General features: G+C 38.7%; 1 protein-coding gene across 1 annotated transcript in view; it reads right to left on the reverse strand.

Annotated features, from left to right (window-relative positions):
- Positions 1-22,357, reverse strand: part of GMDS (GDP-mannose 4,6-dehydratase) — a gene marked incomplete at its 5' end in the record, with an annotated part of 352,873 nt that overhangs the window by 215,988 nt on the left and 114,528 nt on the right. Inside the window, one exon of the mRNA XM_017738583.1 lies at positions 13,697-13,824. Coding sequence (XP_017594072.1) covers positions 13,697-13,824 — 128 coding nt within the window. The remainder of the gene's footprint in view (positions 1-13,696; positions 13,825-22,357) is intronic.

Below are 22,357 nucleotides of genomic sequence, written 5' to 3' on the forward strand. Positions count from 1 at the left end.
ATGAGGACTTTTGCTCCAAATGGGAAAGGAGAAAACCTCAGTTCCTAGAGATGCTCCCAGAGGTAGTCCTAGAGATGAAGATGAGGAAGACCCTTTGCTCCCAGGGAAGGAGGAGTGCCTCTGTTCTTAGAGATGAAATGCTCCCAGAGATGGGTGAAGAGAACTTCTGTTTCTGAACGGCTCAACCTTAAATTCATACCCCAGTAATTCAGGAGTGGACCCTCAAAAGCAGTTGTGGGAAAAGCTGCAAGTTGTGGGAAGGGACTCACATGCAAGCAGAGAACCAACCTGGGCGGCTGTCTCGTGGTGATAATGCTTTCATAGCATGGGCAAGAGAGACTCCTCTTCCTAAATGGACTGAACAAGGTTTTTATGGAAGTGGTAAACAGATTGAACATCTTAAGGGTTGTCTTTTTACATTGTCGCTGGGAGAAGGGAGAAAGGTGGGGGGAGGAGAAGAGTTCTGAAGGTGTGGTATGATTTTTTTTTTTCTGCTTTTAGGTCTGTTAATAAACTTCTTTATATTCTTTCAAGTTTGGTGCCTGCTTTGCGTTTCTCCTAATTGTTATCTCACAGAAGGTAAACAGTAATGAGTATTTTGGACCAAACCACTACACTAAATTGGTGTTTCCGCCCGGCTACAAACCCAGCCCGCTACACTTGGGTCTTCTGCTAATTAGAAACAACTGCAGGGGTATTCTCAGTCTAATCTGCAGCACTAGTGACTAGTTTTGTCATCTGTAAAAAGATTATTTTACCAGCAGTAGGCTGACAGGCCTATTTGTGCTGTGAGGTTACACAGAGAACCTGCATTTGCTGTCTTCTTCCCTAACCAAGTGGGCAGTCTGAGCTGGCTCTCTGTGCCCAATACAAAATTACTAATTCTGCAGAAATGCAGAATATTTGTAAGCCAGTAAATGGGATCCTGCAGAGGCAGCCCCTTTTCATTTCAAGAGTAGAAGTCTAATTAGTGTTAAGGACAATTCTCAAGTCAAACTTGTCCACTGAGCACATCCTTCCCTCATCTCTCTTCACTCTGTAGGAAAACAAATCATCAACACCTAATGCAAATGCCTGCTACTTTGTATGTGTGCTTTTGTTTTGTGACCCACTCAGGCTAAAGAACTTCAGTCTCCTTTCACAGGCAGAATCAAGCACAGCGGCAGCTGGTGGCTCACTTTGGCCTGAGAGCAAGGGATGAGAGCACAGCATTCCCCTATAAACTGGGGTCTTATTCCCCATCTTGTATTGCTCTCACATTCCCCCCAACAAAAGGATGCAGTGTTATTTCCATCAGCTGTGGTACCCCTGAGTATAAATTTGCTTTTCTCTGCCAGACAGTGCTTCTTTTTGCTGCTGGGGAGTTGGTTCTGGGTGGGACTCCAGATCCTAGCTTTCATCCTGAGCACCACCATTTTGCCATTGCTTACAGGCAGTTTTATTTTCCAGCTTTATCTGCCTTCAGGAAATAGAAAAGTGTGTGTGATTTTTCCTTCCAGGAAAGTGTAGTAACACTGTAAGCTCCAGCAGTACTTTCTAAAACCAAGACAGAATTTGCACTGACAAGTTAGACTGTTTCACTGGAAGAGACTTTACATGAACCAGTGTCCTAGCAAAAGACCATATCTAAGCAAAAAGGATCACTTTAAGATACTTCTAATAAAACTATCAGCTAGGTTAGGAGTCAACTGTTTTTCAAGCAGCTCCAGAACATAAACAACCATCCAAGACATTTTTAAGATAATGATTTCAAAATCTGGATTTTTTTCCCCGACTTGAAATATTTATGACACATTGTATTTAAATGATCAGACTGCTACAAATCAGTGCAACTAATTGCCTATCATCAGCATGCAATTTCATGACACAATTTGTTCCCAAACCTCATATGAATAAATTAAGCCAAGGGAACTGAGTCTTGTTTCTCTTGAGTTTAGTGTATTCTAAAAGTAAATGTAAAATGTGCATGATTCTGCTATTATTTAACACTATTTTATGTAATCACTCCAAAATTATTGTGGTAAGAATGATGATAAATTTACTTTCAGTTTAGGAGGACTTTTTACTGAAACTTCTTGTGCAAGCTATACTTTTACACATGTTCCTGTTGGTTTTACACTGCCTTTCTTTAGATGTGACCTTACGAACACCAGCAAGAAAAAGGCCTCCTCTAAGGAAAGTCTAATTTACTTAATTACAAGGAGTGGGCAGTTGTGCACCAATTCCATCATACTGTCAAACTTGAGACTGAAAACTGGCACTGGGCAGGCCAGGTGAAAACTCTTTATTATGCTTCCTGATTTTATTGGTAATGTGTAAAATGGCATTTTAATGTCTCCTGAGGTCACTTTTAGAGCCAAATTGTGGCTGTCCTATCACAGGTGTACTGCGTAAGTCTGGGCAGGCACAGAGCCTCTTTTTCTTCCACTGGCCTCCCTGTGCACAAATGTAAGATACAGTGAATGAAGTCCCACCAAAGCCAATAATCATATTATTAGAAGATTTCACTCCAAACCAGTTCTTGCAGTTGGTTTTCAGCATTGTCACTCCTCAGGTTTTCCAAGGGGGCAATGAGGGAACTCACAGCCCTACAGTCCTCTTGGGGCTTGAGCACTTCACACATGTCCTTACCCTTTATGGTTATCTGGATCAAATAATATATTTTCTAAAATAGCACCCGTATTTTTTAGATGCCATTAAAGTGCTGTACATAATATTAAAGTCTTAACATTAAGTGTGCTCAGACCATAAGAACTTACACACACCACCTAAACCAACACCAGTTCTAAATTGCCATTACCTGCTCTTAAAACACTTTAAAAGGAAAAAAAAAAAAAAAAGAAAAAAAAGAAAAAAGATTTTCCTGGAGATGAGGCATTAGCTAGTCCAGAAGAGGTTTTTGGTAGGGAAGCTCCTTGGTGCTCCACCTTGGCATTCCCAGAAAACAGAACACAGCAGAGCCCTGCTCTGTGGCAGGCTCCCCCTTGCAACCCAGTACCACTTATGCTACCAATGCTATCAACTCAGAAAAACACATTCCAGCAGTGCATACCATGGATAGGACATGTGAGTCACAAGGTGTTATGGGTTGAAATAAAACATAAAACATCAAACAAACGTGGAACATGCATGTATCGGTGCACTGGGGAAGTCCATTCTATCTCATACCTCCTGACAGCTCTCCAGTATTCCAAAATCTGCTTGTAATCTGGAAGATGAACAGTTTTAGACTTGGAGTAATTTTAGTATGTATCTACCTTGGATATCAGTAATAATACTGGCAATAAAATGAAAAGGCTATACAAAATATTTTTCCCTTGTCAATTACTTCCCCTTTAAAATGAACATGATGTATTAAAAACCTTATACTTGTTGAATTTAAAACACCTCAGACGAAGAGAGAAATTCCCACCAGACATGGAAAAGTAATGTTGATCTGGAAAAAAATGCAGTGTAATAAATTAATAGGAAGGGGAAAATGTGCCTGTATTGCATAAGAAATATACTGCATTAGCAACACAAAGCATTACTTTTTCTTGTAAAATAAAGCACAGAGCAGCAAGATCGTATGATTTGTACCAACTTTTCATTATGTCAAAAGCAACATGTGTGCCTTGTATTAGAGCATTAGGGTTGCCTTGATAAACTATTACTGTGTAGAGTAACATCTCACTTGATAGAGGTTAAGGCAGAAGTAGGAGTTCATGCTCTACTAGTGAAATTTATTGCTCCTTAAAGAAATCTGTAAAGTGCACTTGGAAGAACGAAAGCCACTTCATATTAAATAAAAAAAGAATCCAACCCATTTGCAGATCAAGAAATAATAATGCACAATTTGCACTAAAAACTATCAGCTTCTAAAAAGTACAGAGCTTGTTATTAGGATCAAAGCTAAAGAGTAAGCCAATGTGCTTGGACTGCATTCAATTCTACAAAAAAAATCCCAATAGTTCGTCCTTGCAGAGAGGCAACATTTGCTCTGAATAGTTATGGATCCCCTAGGTTTCTTCCTCAAATCCACTACCAGAGATCCTTTTATTCCCACTGCACAGCAGAAAATTTGGAAGCAAATATGTTGGCGTACTCACTTCAGAAGCACCACTGAAATCCTTATTCCACTAGAAGCAATGGAATGGCTGCCAAGGTTGCTCACACCAGGAACTGAGCTGTGGATCTGCAGGGTGTGCGAGGAAGCACAACTGCTTCGCTCCCTTGCTTCAGTCAGCCTCAACCTTCCTTCAGAGAAGGAAGTGCTGGAAGGTTTGAAGGAACCAGCAGCTGTTTTGCACAGCCCTCACGTAAGCTACAAGGCACTGGACGATGCCAGGGCCCTACTTTTACTTCATTCTCCACTTTGATGGCCTCAGGCAAACACATCCCAGTCACACTGCCAAGCTGACTGGAAAGAGGGGACAAGAGAACACCAGTGTCACTCACTGACCTTGCAAATGCAATGCTCCTCATACTCCTGAGGAAAGACACAATTGCTCTCACTGCAGAAATCATGCGGATTTTGAGAGGAAGAGAGAAAGGAGTCAAGCAGAAGACAACAATAAGCTTTGTTCACGTACTTAACCTGGTAACCAAGTCAGCTATCTCTGGGGAAAGCTTAAAATGGGCCAAAGAAGGCCAACTGGAAAGTTCAGCTGCTCTATCTTTGGATCATCAATGTTGGTTGTTAGGTCAACGCTTCATCCAAAAACACCTACGGCTAAAATTCAAGTATTTCTGATACAACTAAAAGTGGCATATTAAGTGCACCCTGTGGGTTTGGGGAATGTTTCCCGTTGAAGCAAGCAAAAAAAAAAGGGTTTTTTTCCTATACCCAGATCAGGAAAGAACAGTCACTCTGCTGATAACCAATCTTCTTAATAATGCACAGAATACTAACAGCTAGAGTACAATAAAAGTGAGCCCTGACATTTTAATTTATCTGAAGCATTTCTTTCAGTGAAATGACCTGAAGTTGGAGGACTAAAAACTTTGGTTTCAGGAATGCATTGCCCATGATGTTTTACTGGCTTAATTTCAAATGAAAACAATTACTGTATAGTGAGGATGTTACCACACAGACATAACAACACCATTAACTATTTTTGACTTCCAGTGTAAATTGAACCATTATAGGGCTTTAAAAATGTCCTCATTAAATTTTAATGATCTGTTTTAAGGGATTTTTTTCCCTCTTATTAAAATTCAAACCAACTATGCTATAGAGCTTTCTCAGAATGTGGCACACTATTCTAAGCTTCAAATAAATCTATAAATCATAAATTAGTTAATAAAGAGAAACTATCTGCGTTATTACAGGTGGGGCTGGTAGCAGTACCTGTTTTTAATGTTGCCTAACATTTACCAATAAAAGATGCTGCTTCCCATTCTTTAAAATATTGCCAAATACCAACTGACTGAGAAAAAATTTCTTGGTTCAAATGTGGACACACCTGGTTGGCTTTTTACCTTCCTTTTTTAACCCCCACTCACGATGGGAAAAGGAGCAAAGAAAGGAAGGAAAAATGTCAATTGAAGTGATTCAGCTGATTAAAAAATACGTTTCATTTGTATTAAACTTCAATATTTTTTCCATGAACTAGGGGTCTCCTTGTTGTAGAGTAAGTATTTGAAATTCTGCATGCAGAAGGCTAGAGAATGTTTATGAGAACATTTCCTTCACATTTTCCTTAAACTTGCCCAATTCATAAACTTTATGTGGAATACAATGGAAAAAAAAAAGTTAAAATCCTGATTTACAAGCACTGAAGAGAGACTTGTGAGACCTTTGCTGTTAAATTTTGTGAAGATTCACTCTATGGTGAACATGCTCCATTCCATGATGGGGCAGTGGTTTCCCTCCAGGCACAGCTGCAGCCCTGACCAGGCTGTCTGGTGCATCACTCCCTGGGTCCAGGCAATCCCATCTCCCTCATGAGATTCATCTCTTTCCCACAGTCTCATCTAGACTTATCCCAGGTTAAAAGCACCACAAGACTGACTGGAAGGTGGAACAGACTTTTTTTTTTTTGTTTAAGGTCTGGCTTGTTTTCACCCTGGTGCAACATTGCCACCAGCTAATGAGTAAACCTTGTCCTGCAGCATGCACTGAGGTGGACTGCAATGATGGTGCATACACTGCATTACGTAGCCTCTCTGCTGACATCTACATGCTTTCTACAGGCCTTAGAACAAGTGAAAGGATAACTCCTAAATTATGGAGTCATAATTTTACTTGGGTTTTCACACGTTGCCAGACAGAGCAGAAAATTAAAATCATAGGAACACAGCACACATTTACAGTTATTTATGCAAAGTACCTTAATTTGGTATTCTCAAGAAGAACAGGCTGCAAAAGCAGAATTTATCAGGAGGACTCCTGTAATTGTGTTATTGGATGGAAGAGATACTTCATTCAAGCCACAATGGCAAAATAGGTCATTGTCAGAAACATGACAACAATACATAATTTATCAATTTGGAAACCTTATACTTGAAAGAAGCCTTAGTCTAACTTTTCCATCACTCCAAGACCACCGCTGTAACAAGACCACTCAGAAAACCACCGGGGTGGCCTTGATAATAATACACATATCATTGTTGAGGCACAGGAAACTAAACCAGATGGTTTTGCTGAGGAAAGCACTTTTTCCTGGCTTTGTAGAGCCTAAAAACACTAATAGGTCAAACATGAAAGTGCTGAAAAAGAAAGTTAAAGGAAAATCTCTGTAAATAAGAAAAAAAATCTATTTACATATGTGCTTCCCTCACAGAAAATATGTCTGCAAGAAAATAAAAAGGGGAAAATGATGCTACAGTTCTGAAATAGATGAGGATAGTTTTCTGAAAGGTTTAACAACAATTACAGTTGGACTTACAGTCCACCATTGCTGGAAATCAATGCCATATGATGTATATTAGACAGAATACCTATATATTGTAATTAAAAAATTTTTCTTTCCTCATTTTTATGTTTTAATTATGGAGACCATTCATGCCTATTGCAATAAACGACTTACTTTCTTGTACAATCTCTTACTATCAATCACCTCAAACTTAAAGAAAAAATAGCACATAAATGGACCTCTCAAACTACATGAAACTGAAACTAATTTCCACAGAAACCATCCATGCACAGAAACATACATTCACATGCACACATTTATACAGGCTGTGTATTGTGTGTGCATGCACACATGAATGAAGTGTGTTCAGATTATCTCATTTATGCTGTAGTTATTTAGAATCATATATTTGCAGGCTTCAGCATTTCAAAAACCACAAAGGGCTTGGTTTGGGTTTGTTTTTCTTTATTGTAGACATCATCCACATGAGTAAAACTAAGATGATAGTGTGTTAGTCTGCTGAGAATTGCAACTATTTCTAAAAGTCAAGAAGTCTAATCTAAATTACATGCACTGAAAGAAATGCATTATAACGTCCTTTAGCATGCAGTCTTATTTACCAAAATGTAAGCCTTTATTTAGCATTAAAAAGGAAAACTTTCACTATTGAGGTTATTCTAAAACAGTTCTCTCTTCATAAGGGAAGCTTTGCCCATATTTTCAAAATCTGGAAGAAGATGGTTGAGAATTATACCTACATTTTGCTGGCACTAAATCATGCTCTAACGAAAAGAAAACATAACTACTTAAATTTCAACTTTTTCTCTGCTTGTATGGGAGAATGGAGAAGAAATGTACACTGATGAGAGCTTCACTATATGCTTATAATTTGTGGCAGTTCATTTTGGCACTGCACAGATATAGCCTTTGAGAAAATGTTTGGTCTTCAGTCCCACTCTGAAGTTTGTAACTAAAACCAGAGAAATGAAACAGTCGTTTCTGAAGCCAGAAGTCAAGTGGGGCCACAGGTGCCCTACAGAGCTGAGGGAGCCTACCTGGACAGCAATAAAGAGAGAGAAATTACAACAGTGTGTCACAGAATCCTATTTTGATTCTGCATGAGAGACCTGGAGGGGAGACACCTGTTTGGTGGCCAGTGACACCATCTACCACCTCATATCAAGACGAGCTCTTTTGTAGGCTTGGAATATTTCAGTTGAGGCACAGCATGTAAAAATAACTTACTAAAATAATGATACCATTAATTGACCTGGAAATCCACTTATCTATGTATTTCCCCTGTAGACTCAGTCAGGGAAGACAATCTTTACTTCTGGGATCTGCTCTTCCAGCACTCTTGTTGTGTCATGAAGAGTCTGTATTGCAGTGCCAGTGCCTGTGGGTTAGTGTTGGGTGAACTTCACATCTTTCATTTGAAACCAGCTGGGACTGTACTGTGACCACTTATGCAGGTTGTATTGTATCCTGAGAACTGGGTCATTATTTGGGTGGATGATTGAATGTATTACTGTGGTCAAATGTCACTTCCTTTATCCTGGACGCCTATCTCCACAAGTCCTAAATATTTACATGAGGAAATCAAAAAATATTCTGCCTTTGGCAAGTGCATAATTCCTTTGGGAAGATGTTGCTTTCTCAAAAACATTTCAGAATGAGACTTAGTTCTAAATTAAAGATTTTTAAACTATTAGAAAAATCAGGGATGGAATACTCATTGCCTCATTGTCTTTGATACACATGCTTCTAGAAAAGGTACTGCTTCAGCAAGTACCTGTCAAGAGTTTTGTGAATGTTCAGTAGTTGTTCCAAAGGAGCACAGTCTATCAAACTTTTCTCCTTAAGGTTCTTGTAAGTCCTGCTGCTCTCACAATTACTTCACCTAGGGGGAAGCAGTTCCACCTAGAGCAGATTTGATTTAATCTGAAGACCAGTTTGGCTTAATAGAGCCATTAGTCATCCCAGGTCAGACAAGCTGATGAGAAGAAAAAGTTCTCATTTGGAAATACACAAAGTACACTTTACCTGGATGGCTATACCCTCATACTGAAACAAGCCCATCACTGAGGGTTTAAAATTATTTTTCAACTTTTGTTAGAAGATATTCACTTTCAACTTAAAAACTACGCAATAAGAAAGGAAAAGCACTTTCACTTCAGTCCGTACCAAAAGGGTAATCCCCATTTAGAAACATGCCTTAAATTCATGAGCCAATCTCATAACTGTACGAGGTATTGATAGTTACACAGACAGATACAACTGACTTCCCTTTTATAACCAACAGTCCTTAACAAAGCAAGACTCTCACAAGCAAGAATTCAGCTGGGGTGGTGAAAGGATTACTCAGAAAAAACTTCAAGTCTTAGCAGACTAAGGTAAAATGTATCTCAAAAGACAACACATCCTTAATGCTACAAGAAAACAACACCACAAAACTAGAAACGCTTTGGCCAATAGTCTTACTGGCTGACTCCTTTTCTTATGCACAAGAGTAAAGTAAAATTTTAAATAATTGTTTCTGGCAAGAGCTTTTATATTTAAACATACACACAAACATACAAGAAGGGATTTCCCACCACAGCAGTGGTAGCAGTTGTTTCCAAGGGTCAGTTTCTGCCTATTAGAATGGTAAACAGAAAAATCATAAGTGAAAGACCAGGTGATGCTCACTAGAGATTTAAACAAAGATTAGATTTTACTATCTAAATTTCAACATGTGCAGAATGGTCTAAGACAATAAAAATTACTGCATATTTTCTTGTGCATTTTAATCACAGACTGAAGCATGAATCAGCATCAGCACCAATTTAAAAAAAAAAAAAAAGTAAGATGGATATTCTCTCTTTAAGCAGTTTCACGGTTTCTCAATATGCTTGGTTGGCCTGTACAATAACTTACTATATTACTTATTTATAAACAGTTCTCTTTTGCTTTGATTTTCTTTTACATTATTTAAATATAAATTAATGGAAGCCAATTCCCATACATTCTAAGTATCAAATGCACCCTGATTTCACCATGAATGTAGGCACATACCTAATTTTAAACATTTGACTAGACATGTAATTAATTGAATTGGAGCCAATTATGACCCAATTATGAGTCCTCTGTAATTACTGCTTGAAATACTACTGGATTGCTGCCTATTGAAGGCAAGAGAAAATATTTCAGATCTCTATGAATACCTAACGACTATTAAAACTGTTACCTTTGACTTCTTTTAGTTTGGTAAGATCAAGATTCAGGGGCTTTTCCACAGCTTTCACGAGTGCAGTATTTGTGCTGTTTGACTGAGGTACGGCCAGTGCAATTGCAGAAGGCAACCTGAGCATCAGCAGGTGATGAAGAGGAAACTGAAGGATGGGAAGAAAAAGCCTCAGCTCAGCAACTGAGGCTGGTGTGTCCAGGTGGCCCAGAAGGCCAATGGTATCCTGGCCTGTACCAGCAATAGTGTGGCTAGAAGGGTGATTCTTCCCCTGTACTCAGCACTGTACTCAGTACTTTTAAGGCTTGCCGTAGTGCTAATAACTGAAAATACTCAGCAGGTAGTCTGCAGCAAATAAAGGGCATGTTATCCTCACAAAGCAAAATAGTACACAGAAGTTTCATTATGTCAATAGCATTGATACATTATTTTTCCTCTTCCAACTCTGTGGCATTGATCATCACCTCTAACACCATCTCATGAGATTTGTGCTGGATCACAGCAGAGCCAATAATGGAGAAAGGGAGAGCAAGAGGCAGCAGCAATTTCTGCCAATATGTTGAGAGTTACTAATTTTAGGTTAAAATTTATAATCCCACACCAAAAATTTTCAATGCCTACTTATTTCTATTCTGTTCTCTTCAAACACTGAATGGAATCCTTTTCTTCCAGAGAGCTGGACTTCCCGATTTTCATTCACCAGCACAATGCTGCTGTACCCTGTTCCTGCAGGTGGCAGTTCAAGTGCCAAGTCAAAATCCTGATCAAACACATTTTCCAACTACTCTCCACTGATATGAATCTATGTTTAAACCTCAAACTTCTGAATCATCTGCTACCCTCAACACATCCCTCAGTGGGCACCTACACACTTCCATGTTTTACTGTATACAAAGGAGTTTGCCCAAAATCACAGTGGCAGTCAAATAAACTCATATAATCAAAGCCCAAGAGTCATGAATTCTGCTTGTGCTTTGTAACCACCAGACATTCTCAAGTCCAACACATACAGGACACTGTCTCTCCATGAAGACAATGGGAGTTTGCTCATCAACTTTCATGAGGCCAGGAATTGACCCATAATATTTCATAAAACAACAAAAAAAGAATGTATTTATGGTTTTATTATTATTCCTAATAAAGAAATAAGAAAAAAGAAAACACAGTACATGGTCTAGTCTATATGCACATGTGTTACTTGTATTAATGTCGATGGGATTTAAAGCTACATATGGAGAGGATAAGATATATCCCTATGTGTTCAGCCATATGCTTAAGGAAGCTCCCCAAATGCTTGTAAATATGATCATGCTTTCTAACATACTATGTATTTATTTGAACAACGTTAAATCTCTAAGCCCTACTTTCCAGTCCATTAAAGCTTCAAATAATTGTTTATTTCCAGTTTAAAGTTACCTTATTTTTTAGCCATTAGAAGTCTGCCTGTAACCACATTTCCACAATACTCAGGGAATTAGAGAATTTATAATAACTCTCCCATTATCTGAAGGGGTACCTCTCTGGGATGAGAAATACTCAAGATGAACTATATTTTAGCGAGGAATTCTTTCCAGAAGATTTTGGGACAGGCCCAAGATGCGTAGCTGAAAGGCCTGGAATGCTACTTGCACAAAAATCATGTGTTCATGCCACAGACCTCAGAAAACTACATTCCTTCTGGAGGCCAAAGGCCTTGAAAGCTAGTCATCCTTCTGGATAGACTTGTTCTCATTTCCTTTTTGATTTTTAAGGTTTGAATAATAGCCCTGATAGGCTGAGGGAGCTAGGCCTGTTCAGCCTCGAGAAGAGATGAGTGAGAGGGGATGTATGTCATCAATGTCTATCAGTATCTGATGGGAGTGTCAAGAGGATAGATCCAGGCTCTTGGTGGTGCCAAGCAATAGGACAAGAGGCAAAGAGAAGGAACTGATACACAGGAAGTTCCACCTGAACGTGAGGAGGAACTTTACTGTGCGGGTGACCATGCACTGGAACAGATTGCCCAGAGAGGCTGTGGAGTCACCCTCACTGGAGATATTCAAGAACTGTCTGGACACAATTCTGTTCAATGATCTCTAGGATCTCATTCCTGCCTGAGCAGGAAGGTTGGACCAGATAAGCCATTCTGGTACCTTCCAGCCTGACCCATCCTGTGATTCTGTGAACACAGGGCAAGGGTCTAACCCAGAAGGCACGAGAGGATTATTTTGGATTTCCCTTAAAGAAGACCTCAGGATTCATCCCTTGATTTATGATCTAGTGCAATTTGTGTTGGAATGAGATAGCTGAAGTCTTTATGAAATATCCAATGCCTGTTATCAAATCATATTCATTATGTTCATGCAACTGATCATTCTATTTGACTTATCTTTTACTTTCTTTCAGCTGAGACTTGGTAACTGGTTTTATGGTCACTCATGACTATAGTTTTATGCATTAAAAAGATGACTGATGGGTTACTGGTTTAACTGCTTCATCTAATGCTGTAGCCACAAATATAAAACCATAGTTGTGGAGGCACAGTCATTACACTCATGGTGCCCTTAGCATCTCATGCAAATGCAGCACAGAACCAAAGACAACTTCATTTATAGCTGGCTGCCAAAAAACACCTTCTTCACTCGCCTGATGTAACCCTTTTGATACCAAGGTGATACGGCTGTTTACCTTTCTTAATGTCATCCAGGACATCATTTTATAGCGAGGTATTACAATTTTATTTTCTTGCTCTTTTTGATGGTAAAGAAGATTTGAGAGCTCAGCTTTTACTCTACCTTTAAAGTCTCAATTTATGATAAAAATCAGACTTTTGCCTACTGAGATACTTCTTACTTTGAAATACAGAAAACCAAAACAAACAGTTGTCATCTTTTTAAACTACATCAATGAATGGTGAAGTCAAATCCGGTTTCCCAGCAAGGAATTATTAAAAGACAGAAATAGTACAGTGACCACAGGAAAACTTTAAGCACCAAAATGGGGACAAAAATCTCCTGGGGAAAAGACAATATTTCCTACATGGTCATTCATGTCTGCTTGTAATACAATACAGGGGTATTGTTTGTTTGTCTGCTTAAGTAGATGGGTAGAATAAAATTAGATACAAATCCTGACTACACAAACATTTCAAACACTAGATGCAGGCTTATGTGTTCCAATTTCTGCCATCACAACTGTGTTGTGATGCTGCTTTATAATGTATGACCAAAGAGGCCTTTGATTATTAACATATACATAATTTTTGCCTTATTTAAAAAAGGTCACCAACCTCCAGCAGGATCTTTCACATCAGGTCATACTGCATCTTGCTGAAATCTTAATACTGGTCATAAAAATTGTCAAAAGAATAGAAGAAATACTCTAAAATAGATCCACATTGTAGTCAGACCCCTTCCCCAGGAATTCAGGCAAGGAATGTAAACCCAGAGATTTATTTTTCTGTTCAGGTCATGCCTGGGGTAGACTGCTGTGTTACTAAATTCCCTAATCTGAAGTCAAGAGCAAGACAAAGTTAACAGACCTCAATAGGCAGGAAAAAAAAATCTTGCGATAGCCCTCTGTGGACCATAACCTGAAGTTACAGCAATAAGCCTTATCCCCACCACAAAGATGATTCAGAAAAAATCCCACAGCTTACCTCAACATAGTCCCTGGCATGGCCCCAGTCTCTCTTAGCATCCAGATTGCCCAGGCTGAAACAATCCAGCTGTCCAAGGTGAATCTTTGCTACCGATCGGCTAATCTTCCGAGTGACAAAATTAGCCCCTGGAAGAGAAATAAAAGGTAGTATCAGCACAGTCACAGTGGCAGATAGCTTAGCTGGCCACAGGAGACATCTTGTATAGCTCAGCACATGGCATTTTCAGTCTTCACTCAGTCCCCTTACACCACCTAGACCCATGCCATCTTTTATCATTTGAGCAAGCTAAGAAGCTTCCAGTGCAAGTGTCACATTAGTTGCACTTTCACAGCAAACATCTTTCTTTGTGGGACTTCTTAAGCATTCCTAATTTGCTGCCTCAGTATTCACTCCAGGCATAAAGCCAAAGAAAATCGTTTGGAATGTCAGTTCTTAAACACAAAATGCAAAAGGTTACATAAAGAAGACAGACATCTTAGACCACCCTCAAGTTTTCTGTTGCCGTTTCTCTTTTCCTTTTTAATTTTTTTTTCCAGGGAATGCATATATCTAAATAAGTTTGTTTATTAATAAAAAAAATCAGGACTATGCAAATATTACATATTCTCCAAAGAACTGTAATGGCTAAATGCATTCTACTTTTCTAGTTATTTGGGATTCTTTGTCCCTCAGGTTCAGTTAGATCATGAAATTGTGATTTCAACTTTCTCAGTTGAAGGTCGTACTTTATTTTATCATATTTCAGTATGCTGTTCACTGTATCACTTTGGAAAATTTGTGTACCCATTTCTGCTCCCAGTGGAGTTGCTTTAAACAATATTTTTTGTTACTTATTTTCAGATCTTGATTTTTAGATTATGATGGCTGTGTTTCTAAGAGGTGGTCATAGTCTCCTCAAAAGCAGAGGGATTTGAATTTAGACCAGGAGTTTAAGCTAAACAAGCCCAATGGCATTTGCACACTAATGAGCCACAAAAATTAAAATTACATGCCCTTTTAATAGCTAAAAAAGGATATGAATAAGTGGTGACAGATGATACCTCCTCCAAATGAAAAACAGGAAAGTTAGTGAAAATATCTGCAGTTGTAATATGCTCTTAGCAATTTTCAAAAGTCTTAAGTAGTGTAGCTTATGCATTCAATGCATACATGCAGTTTTTTTCACCATGGAACTCTGCTCTTTAAATATGCATCTCAATACATTCTGTTTCCTGTCAAACAAATAGTAGGTTGCTGCAACATTATTAAATAACATGAAGTGTCCTTTTCAGGTTACTAATTTTTTCCTGTAAAATCAAGAGCACTACAGTACTTTTCTGTGTCATTTGACTCCACCAAAAGTAAAAAAAAAAAATTAGAAAAAAAAAAAAAGGACACCTCTAAGACCCATGTGGAATAAAGAACTTAAATAATTCAGACCTTACCACAGGATTGAGATAGAATTTTCAATTTTCATCAACTGCTGAACTAATTGCAATTCCAGTTATTAGACACTTAGGATATACCATCAATTTGTGCTTGTTCTTTAAAGGATGAAAATTACATGATTTCCATATCTCCTTAAATATACATGAATATTTTATATTAATATATAAAGGAAGCTTCCTAAATAGTATGATTTGCAAACTTTCAGAAACAAAATATAGTCCAGAGTCATTTTCAAAGCAAATTTCTCAAAAATTGGACAGTACCAACCCTGTGACTCTGCTATTGTAACTTCTGAAAGCAAAGTACTGTGGTTTCCCTGTTCCTAGCTGGACAGGCTTGCAGCAGGACTGGAGTTCTGGCTTAACAGAAACCAGTGACAGAGTCTCTTTGGCTTAGTCTGACTGGCACCTCTCCAAAGATTGTTTCTATTTTTAACTTATCAAAGTGCTTTGAGACCTTCACACAAATTATTGCTAATTAATTAAAAACAGATTCAATCTATTGCAAAAACTTACTAGGATTAGCTCTGAAACTTCCTAACCTTCTGTACTGAAATTATTTCAGTTAGCATTTTTATTCAGCAAATAAGAGTTGAAGGAACAGGTTTCTTTCTAGGATTAAGTATATGCTTTAAAGTTCCACGCTGCAACTGAGTAATAAGCAAACCTGACTGCTTTCAATGCTACATTCCCATTTGCAGCAAAAGCAATGAGAGTTCTAGTCACCATCCGCATTAAAGCAAGTTTTACTGTCAACCTGCACAACTAATGAATGTCAACTTCCCTTTTGGAGCAAATGCTTTCTCAGCATAAAAAAAAAAAAAAAAAAAAAGAGCATATTAGGTTGTGTGAGAGAAAAAACTATAATGCTATCAATTTAACTTTAAATATATGAAAGATACTGCACAAGAAAGAGCTGATTTGTCTAGCAGAGCACAACAAATACTAGTAGCTTCTGTCTTCTCACAGAGTCACTGTTAACTGGAGAGAAACAATCCTCAAAGATATACTCCAAGCAAAATCGGAATATTCCTGAAAGGGCTGAGATGAAGAACTAGAGAGCACCACAATGAAAAATGAAAACCTTTATTTTCCATAAATATTCCAGTAAGGGTTCCACTAAATAATACCAACTCTCTTCTTGGAAGTGCCTCAGCATTAAAGCTGTGGAAGAAAACTATGCTACCGTTCATTCTGAGAAATGTGATTGGAAAATTTTTCATGCACCCAAAGACTGAATGGCACATTTCAGAAGCATTTAAATGATATGGTTCATAAATAATGTTTAAGTACTGATTCTCTTCAAACACAGTATCTTAAAATATCCCATTACACTCTATGTTTGATCCCATGCCATTAAATGCACATCATAACTAGAATTTAAGCTGGTGCCCACTGGAGTCACACAAAATAGTTAAGGCTATGTCAGCATTTCCACTAAAAAGCCCTGTCCTAGAGGTTTGTAATTTGGCTATGAAATCTGGCTTTGGTATGAACTTCAGCAGAAGTAATGTCTTTTTCCTCAGGATTGATTCTATGTGAGAGATCCAGGCAGAGTGCTACAGATATCTTTGTATAAATGAATGCAAAGTACTTTTTGAGGCACAGAAATGGTTAGCTTCCCTCTTCCTCAGGAGGTAGTGAAGACTTGCTAATGTTGAACATACAGCAGCATTTTTCTCCACAAAATGGCCACTCAGTGCCAGGAAGAGTGTCATCAAAGCTGATGGTGTGTTAACCACTTTACCCTTTATGTTGATTTTCATTGGATCAAGTCGATGCAGCAGCTAAAATGCCAACAGTTATCACAGGTGAATAAGGCCTAATTTGTTATGCTACTAACCTTACTAATTCACCTGGAAATGTGTTGGTGGTAATGACAGAAACTACCTTAGACTGGTGGGAAGGAGAGATGTCAGAGTCCCACATTTGTCTCCTGGCTCTGCACTGCTTCCTCAGTTCAGAGAGGTTTCGTAAAACACAACTCATTGCTCACACCTGGTATGAATAAATGTGGAGAGTTCAAAACGCTGTTATATGGTTGATGTATTTTGACTTATTTGAACACTTTTTCAAAATGTGTGTGGGTGGCATATGGCTGGGAGCTCACTATCCTGCAGTAACCCAGAGAAGAATCATTCTTGCTGTCTGTGGGGCCAAACATACTGGGCTAAGTGCCTTGCATAGTTATCTGTGCAGTGAAAACACCCTAACCATGATGGGCCACATCATGCTCTGGTTTGCATCACTATTGGCAGCACTGGAATTGCTGCAATGCAGCATTAGAGATGTGGCCAGGCAGAAGAGATGTGGCCAGATGTAGCAAAGGATGCTTTGATGTGTCATTTCAGTGGTTCTAAACAGCCCAAATTAAGTAGGGTCTGACAAGTTCCTACATTTTAAGAGGGGCCTTTAACAAGAGTTTTCATGACATCAACAGCTCTTTCAGGAACCCTAGGCATTAGCTTAGATTTTTTTTCAAAACCCAAGCCCTCCCTTTGAGATCGTTAGCATGCCAATAGGAACCATAAGGTGCGATTTACAAACCCGATTTATCCTAGACAGGATTTAAAGCAAGGATTCCTCATCAAGCAGACCTGATCTGTAAAACATATAACTTGTCAGCAAACCACTGCAGGAACAATATCACAATAAAAAGAAATAGCAGAGGTATAATGCAACAGCTTTTGCTCTCCAGCCCAGGCCTGTCGCCCAGTGCACTGCCTGACTCAGGGTGGAAACAGCTCATCCCTTTGAGAAGGATGCTGCCTACATATGGCAAAGATGCAGTTTTGAAAGCTGGACACATCTCTCATTAAATAGCACATATTTAAAACTCTTGCTTTAGGAGGTATGGTTTAATGCACCTACAGCTCCAAAGCTGGATTGCCCCAAGACAGGAAAAAATAAGTCTTAGTATCAGCACTGGGGTTTCGCCCTTCGTGTATCATCAGGAACCTGCCTGTTGGAAGTAGGTGTTTTTCTCCAGAATCTGTGGTTTAGAAGAGGCAGCCAAATGGATGAAGCATCTTCAAGAACCACTATTGTAGTATCTGTGTCTTTTCAAGAACCATCATTTTCCAAGCTCTCAAGACCACATACAAAACCCAATTAATGATAAAACTGTGGTCTTAGAAAGACTGCTGTCTCTGTAAAACACTAGTTGTTGCATGCCTAAGAAAATCCATTATTAACCCTAGTAATATCATAGAATGACAATCAATCTTATAGAATTCAATAGCAGTACTTATCTATCAACAGAGATGCAGTCCTGGAACAATCTATCAAGTTCTCATAACACCTTTTTTCTTCATTTTGCATAAAATATGATAAAATGGTTTCTGTCTCTGAAGACGCTGACACAAGATAAAGGTTGGAGTTTTGGGGTTTTTTTCCCTCCAAGTTTCTGCAGTTCTGGCATAGATTCTAGTGGAAGCCTAACATGTTCAAACACATTGTGCACCCAGCACTTCTACTAACCCAGAGGAACATATTTCTTTTAACACATATGTGTTGTAAATGATACACTTAATGAGATCATTAAAATGTTTTGATTCCCTGAAAATCCACACTGCTCATCATTTCCATTCTATGACAACCTTTTCCATTTTTTTGTAACAAGCTGAAAGGAAGAGCAAAGGAACACCCAGATTTTCTAAGAAAAGAAGCCCTGAATCTCCTTACACTGATGAAAATCAATAACAATTATTCCAAAGCAAATGGATTTATGTCACTGTAAACCAAATGAAAAATCAAGTCATAGATCTTTAAATTAACCATCCCTATTTTGGGTTTAAATGGAATTTTAAACTGTGTCGATCAAAACAACTGATAAAGTACTGCATTTTGGTAAAACTAGTAGAGCAGCTACTTCATCTATGTTAAACATTCATGCATTTAAATTGTGAATCCATTCTCAATTTAAAATAACAAATTGTTCTTCTCACAACAACAGTTGTACAAAGTAGAAACATCCCTTTTTGGAAAAAAAGGAAAAATCATTCTTATAAGTGATTTTTTTTCTTCCTTCTACTCATTATAATATCCTACGAATGTTACTCAGCAGGTACAGCTGCCTTTGGATGAGCTTGCCATAAAGTCCACAATCAGATTTTTGCAAAACGAAATATATATGAAATAAGGGTGATATGATTCATAAGCAACTCCTTGTAAAGTCATGCATGGGAAACATCTTCCTGACTGGGGTAGTAAATAATTTTATTTCCTGAAACATGAGATATAGGGCTTTAATCCTTATATTTTAATCCTGTATAGCATAGCTGGAAATACTTTGTTTCATCATTATATTTTCAATCTTTTCCTCTGTTCTTTAAAAATTTTAAAGTACCTTATGGTGGTGGTTTTCTCAGATTTCTAATATACTTGAAATGTTTTTCAAACATTTTCAGTTTACGTAGCCCAAACTATTTTCCAATGGACATGTATCTTTCTCTAAACAGGAAAGATAAATTTTTTTTTAAAAGGTTATTCTACATCAGCCCCCTGGGAAACAATTACGTAACAAAAAAATCCACAGATCCCAGACTGAAACCAGTGGTCCAGTAACATGAGGATGAAATTGCCCCTCCTTATCAAGTGACCCTCATTTGGAACTAATTTGAAACGTGTGATTTCAATAAAATGATGTGGTAGTAATTCCTTTAAATACTGCTAACAAAGACATCAATTGGCGTATCAACTGAATTATTTTGTTTTATAATATATTGATACACATTATAACCTTTCCGATGCCAAAATGTACTAATTCTGCTTGGCCCCTTTTCCCATTAGCACATCAGTTTTCAACAGGGTACCGAATCCTTGGGTGCCCATTCTTTAGGTAATTGAAAATGCACTACTACTTTTATATTCCAAAAATGAGGAGGTTAAGGCAGAAAGGTAAAGGCACGGAAGGGTGGGAATCAGCAGGGGACGGCAGCACAGGGGAGGGGGTGGGTGCTCTTCAACCCCAGAGCAACTGTGCCCCTGCCATCCACTTGCACACAGAACATTTGGACAGCTGAGGGCAACAGGAGGTCATTGAACTACGCATGGAGAGAACACAAATTAATGACTTTTATAATCTGAGCGGAAAATCAGAGTGAGAGACAGTCTTGTGAGGAACAACAAGGTACAGAAATGCAGAGGGAGCACAGAGAGTAGGAAAATTTTTCTTTTTCCCAGTGGGTGAAAAGGTAGCACAAAGCCTACCTCAGGGGACAATTAGTAAGTCCTGTAAAAAAGGTGCACAGATGAAGGGGAAGAGACCTACCAACCACCACCAGTGGGTGAGAATCAGAGGTGGTGTTTGTCACGGCACAAGCCACGCTCCCCAGTGATTCAGGGGTGCTAACCCTCCACCAGGCATCTGTCATCAGGGCTTTAGACTCTTCATGACAGTTTTGCATACAAACAGATATAGGTTTCCACCTCCCAAAAACCAATGACAGTATCATTTCTATGACTACGCAGCAGCAGTTCTCTAAAGTGACTGTGAAAAAATGATGTTTGATTAGGAGACAATCTGCATGTGTACGGTATAACACAATGCTTTTGGATTTCACATTAGAAATACCACTGTTTGGGACTGATTACACTTCTCAGTTCTATCATATGGGGTTGTTAAAAGGCCAGGGTGATATACCAGCAATAACTGTTGGCCAAAAGGTGCTATTTTAGTCTATTTCCCCCCATATAATTTTTCTTAAATTCAAATATTTTCCCCTCAGGAAGTGTACACCGAACAGGAAAAGGTGAGGCATCAAAGATTCTCATAAAGGAAAACCCAAACATTAATACTGAAAACAATATGTAAAAGTGTTATTCCTGTTCCCAAGTTTATGTTGCTAATGGTGCTTACATAAACAGAGCAGCGTTTCGCTTACAGAAAACTTAACCTTTTGCTCCAAACTACTCACTTTGGTTTCTTTAATCGCAGTTCATATACACTACATTGTAAAACAAAGGTAAATGTCTTTAGCCGCTCTGATTTGCTAACATTCATTTAAGCTGTGGTTTTTAAATTGTACAACTAAGGTTATTGAATTAAACCTCTCATTTCAGCTGTCACAGAATTAGGCAAGCCCTTGCATGTATGAGCTGTGGGTAAATATGAGTGTGCTTGCCCATCAGTACAGACTCTTTATATTGTTAAAGCTTGTGTAAACAATTGGAGTTAAGTATAAGCATTGCTGAATTGGTGGTACAATAGCTAGAACTGTATGCAACCAAAAGGAAAATCTAGCACTTGTACAAAATGGAATTACCCTCCAGTCTTAGGCAACTTGCACAAAAACCTCTCTGATTTTGACTTCCCTCGTTGAATGGCTATCACAGTTCAGACATCTGTGCTCTTAAATTTAACACCCCTTTCCTTTTCTCCCTGTCTTTCCCCTCCTCCATCCTCTCAGCAACCAGTAGCACATCAAAAAAGTTGCTGTTTGATGGTTCAAGCTGAGACGTTCAGCCTTTACCCTCGCGCTCTCTTGAGATGAAGCAGGCAAGGCTTTTAATCTTACCTGGTGACACATGACTGACTAATACAGTTTCTTGGACCTTCTGACCTCTGAGGGACTAAATCTGGTTGGTCTCTCAACCTCTCCAGGTGGCTGGGACATCAGTTTGTGGTGGGTCATGACGTAAACAAAGTTTTGCACAGGTCTTCCGTGACTTTCTGTGCACCCATAATTGTGCTAACTTTTACTGTGCAAATTTCTTGAGTATAAAACGTATCATTTCACTTCAAGTCAGGGGGAAAAAGAATTTTCCTTTACTTTTACTGGAGGTTAAAGACTGTAACAAGAGCCAGCCTTGAAACCAGTCACAGCAGCAAATTTGCTGAGTCAGTGCTGATGTATTTTCTTGGAGCGAGAGAAATGGTCTGGCCACAGCCAAGTAGCTTATTTGAAACTCTGCCTCCCACACAAACTAATAAAGCAGTGCTAGACGGGTTTGACACTTATACAGTATAACTCAAGATGTTCCTAATCCATGTGCCTCCCTTTGGAGCTTTGTTGCTCAACTGTTTTTCTCCTAGGACTTTCTTCTGGTTAGCTTTGAGGCAGTGGTAGTCCTCGAGGCACCCTTTAGGCCCTCAATACATCATTTGGTAAATGTGCTTCGATTTTACTAAACCACTTTTTGCTACAGGAGTCCTGGAATCACCAAGAGGGGGTCCTGAAACACAGCTGAATCATTTTTTCAGGGAGCTGGAAGCAGCTGAAGGGAAAGA

This window comes from Corvus brachyrhynchos, unplaced genomic scaffold (assembly GCF_000691975.1).
Source record: "Corvus brachyrhynchos isolate BGI_N302 unplaced genomic scaffold, ASM69197v1 scaffold237, whole genome shotgun sequence".
NCBI classification, from domain to species: Eukaryota; Metazoa; Chordata; class Aves; order Passeriformes; family Corvidae; genus Corvus; species Corvus brachyrhynchos.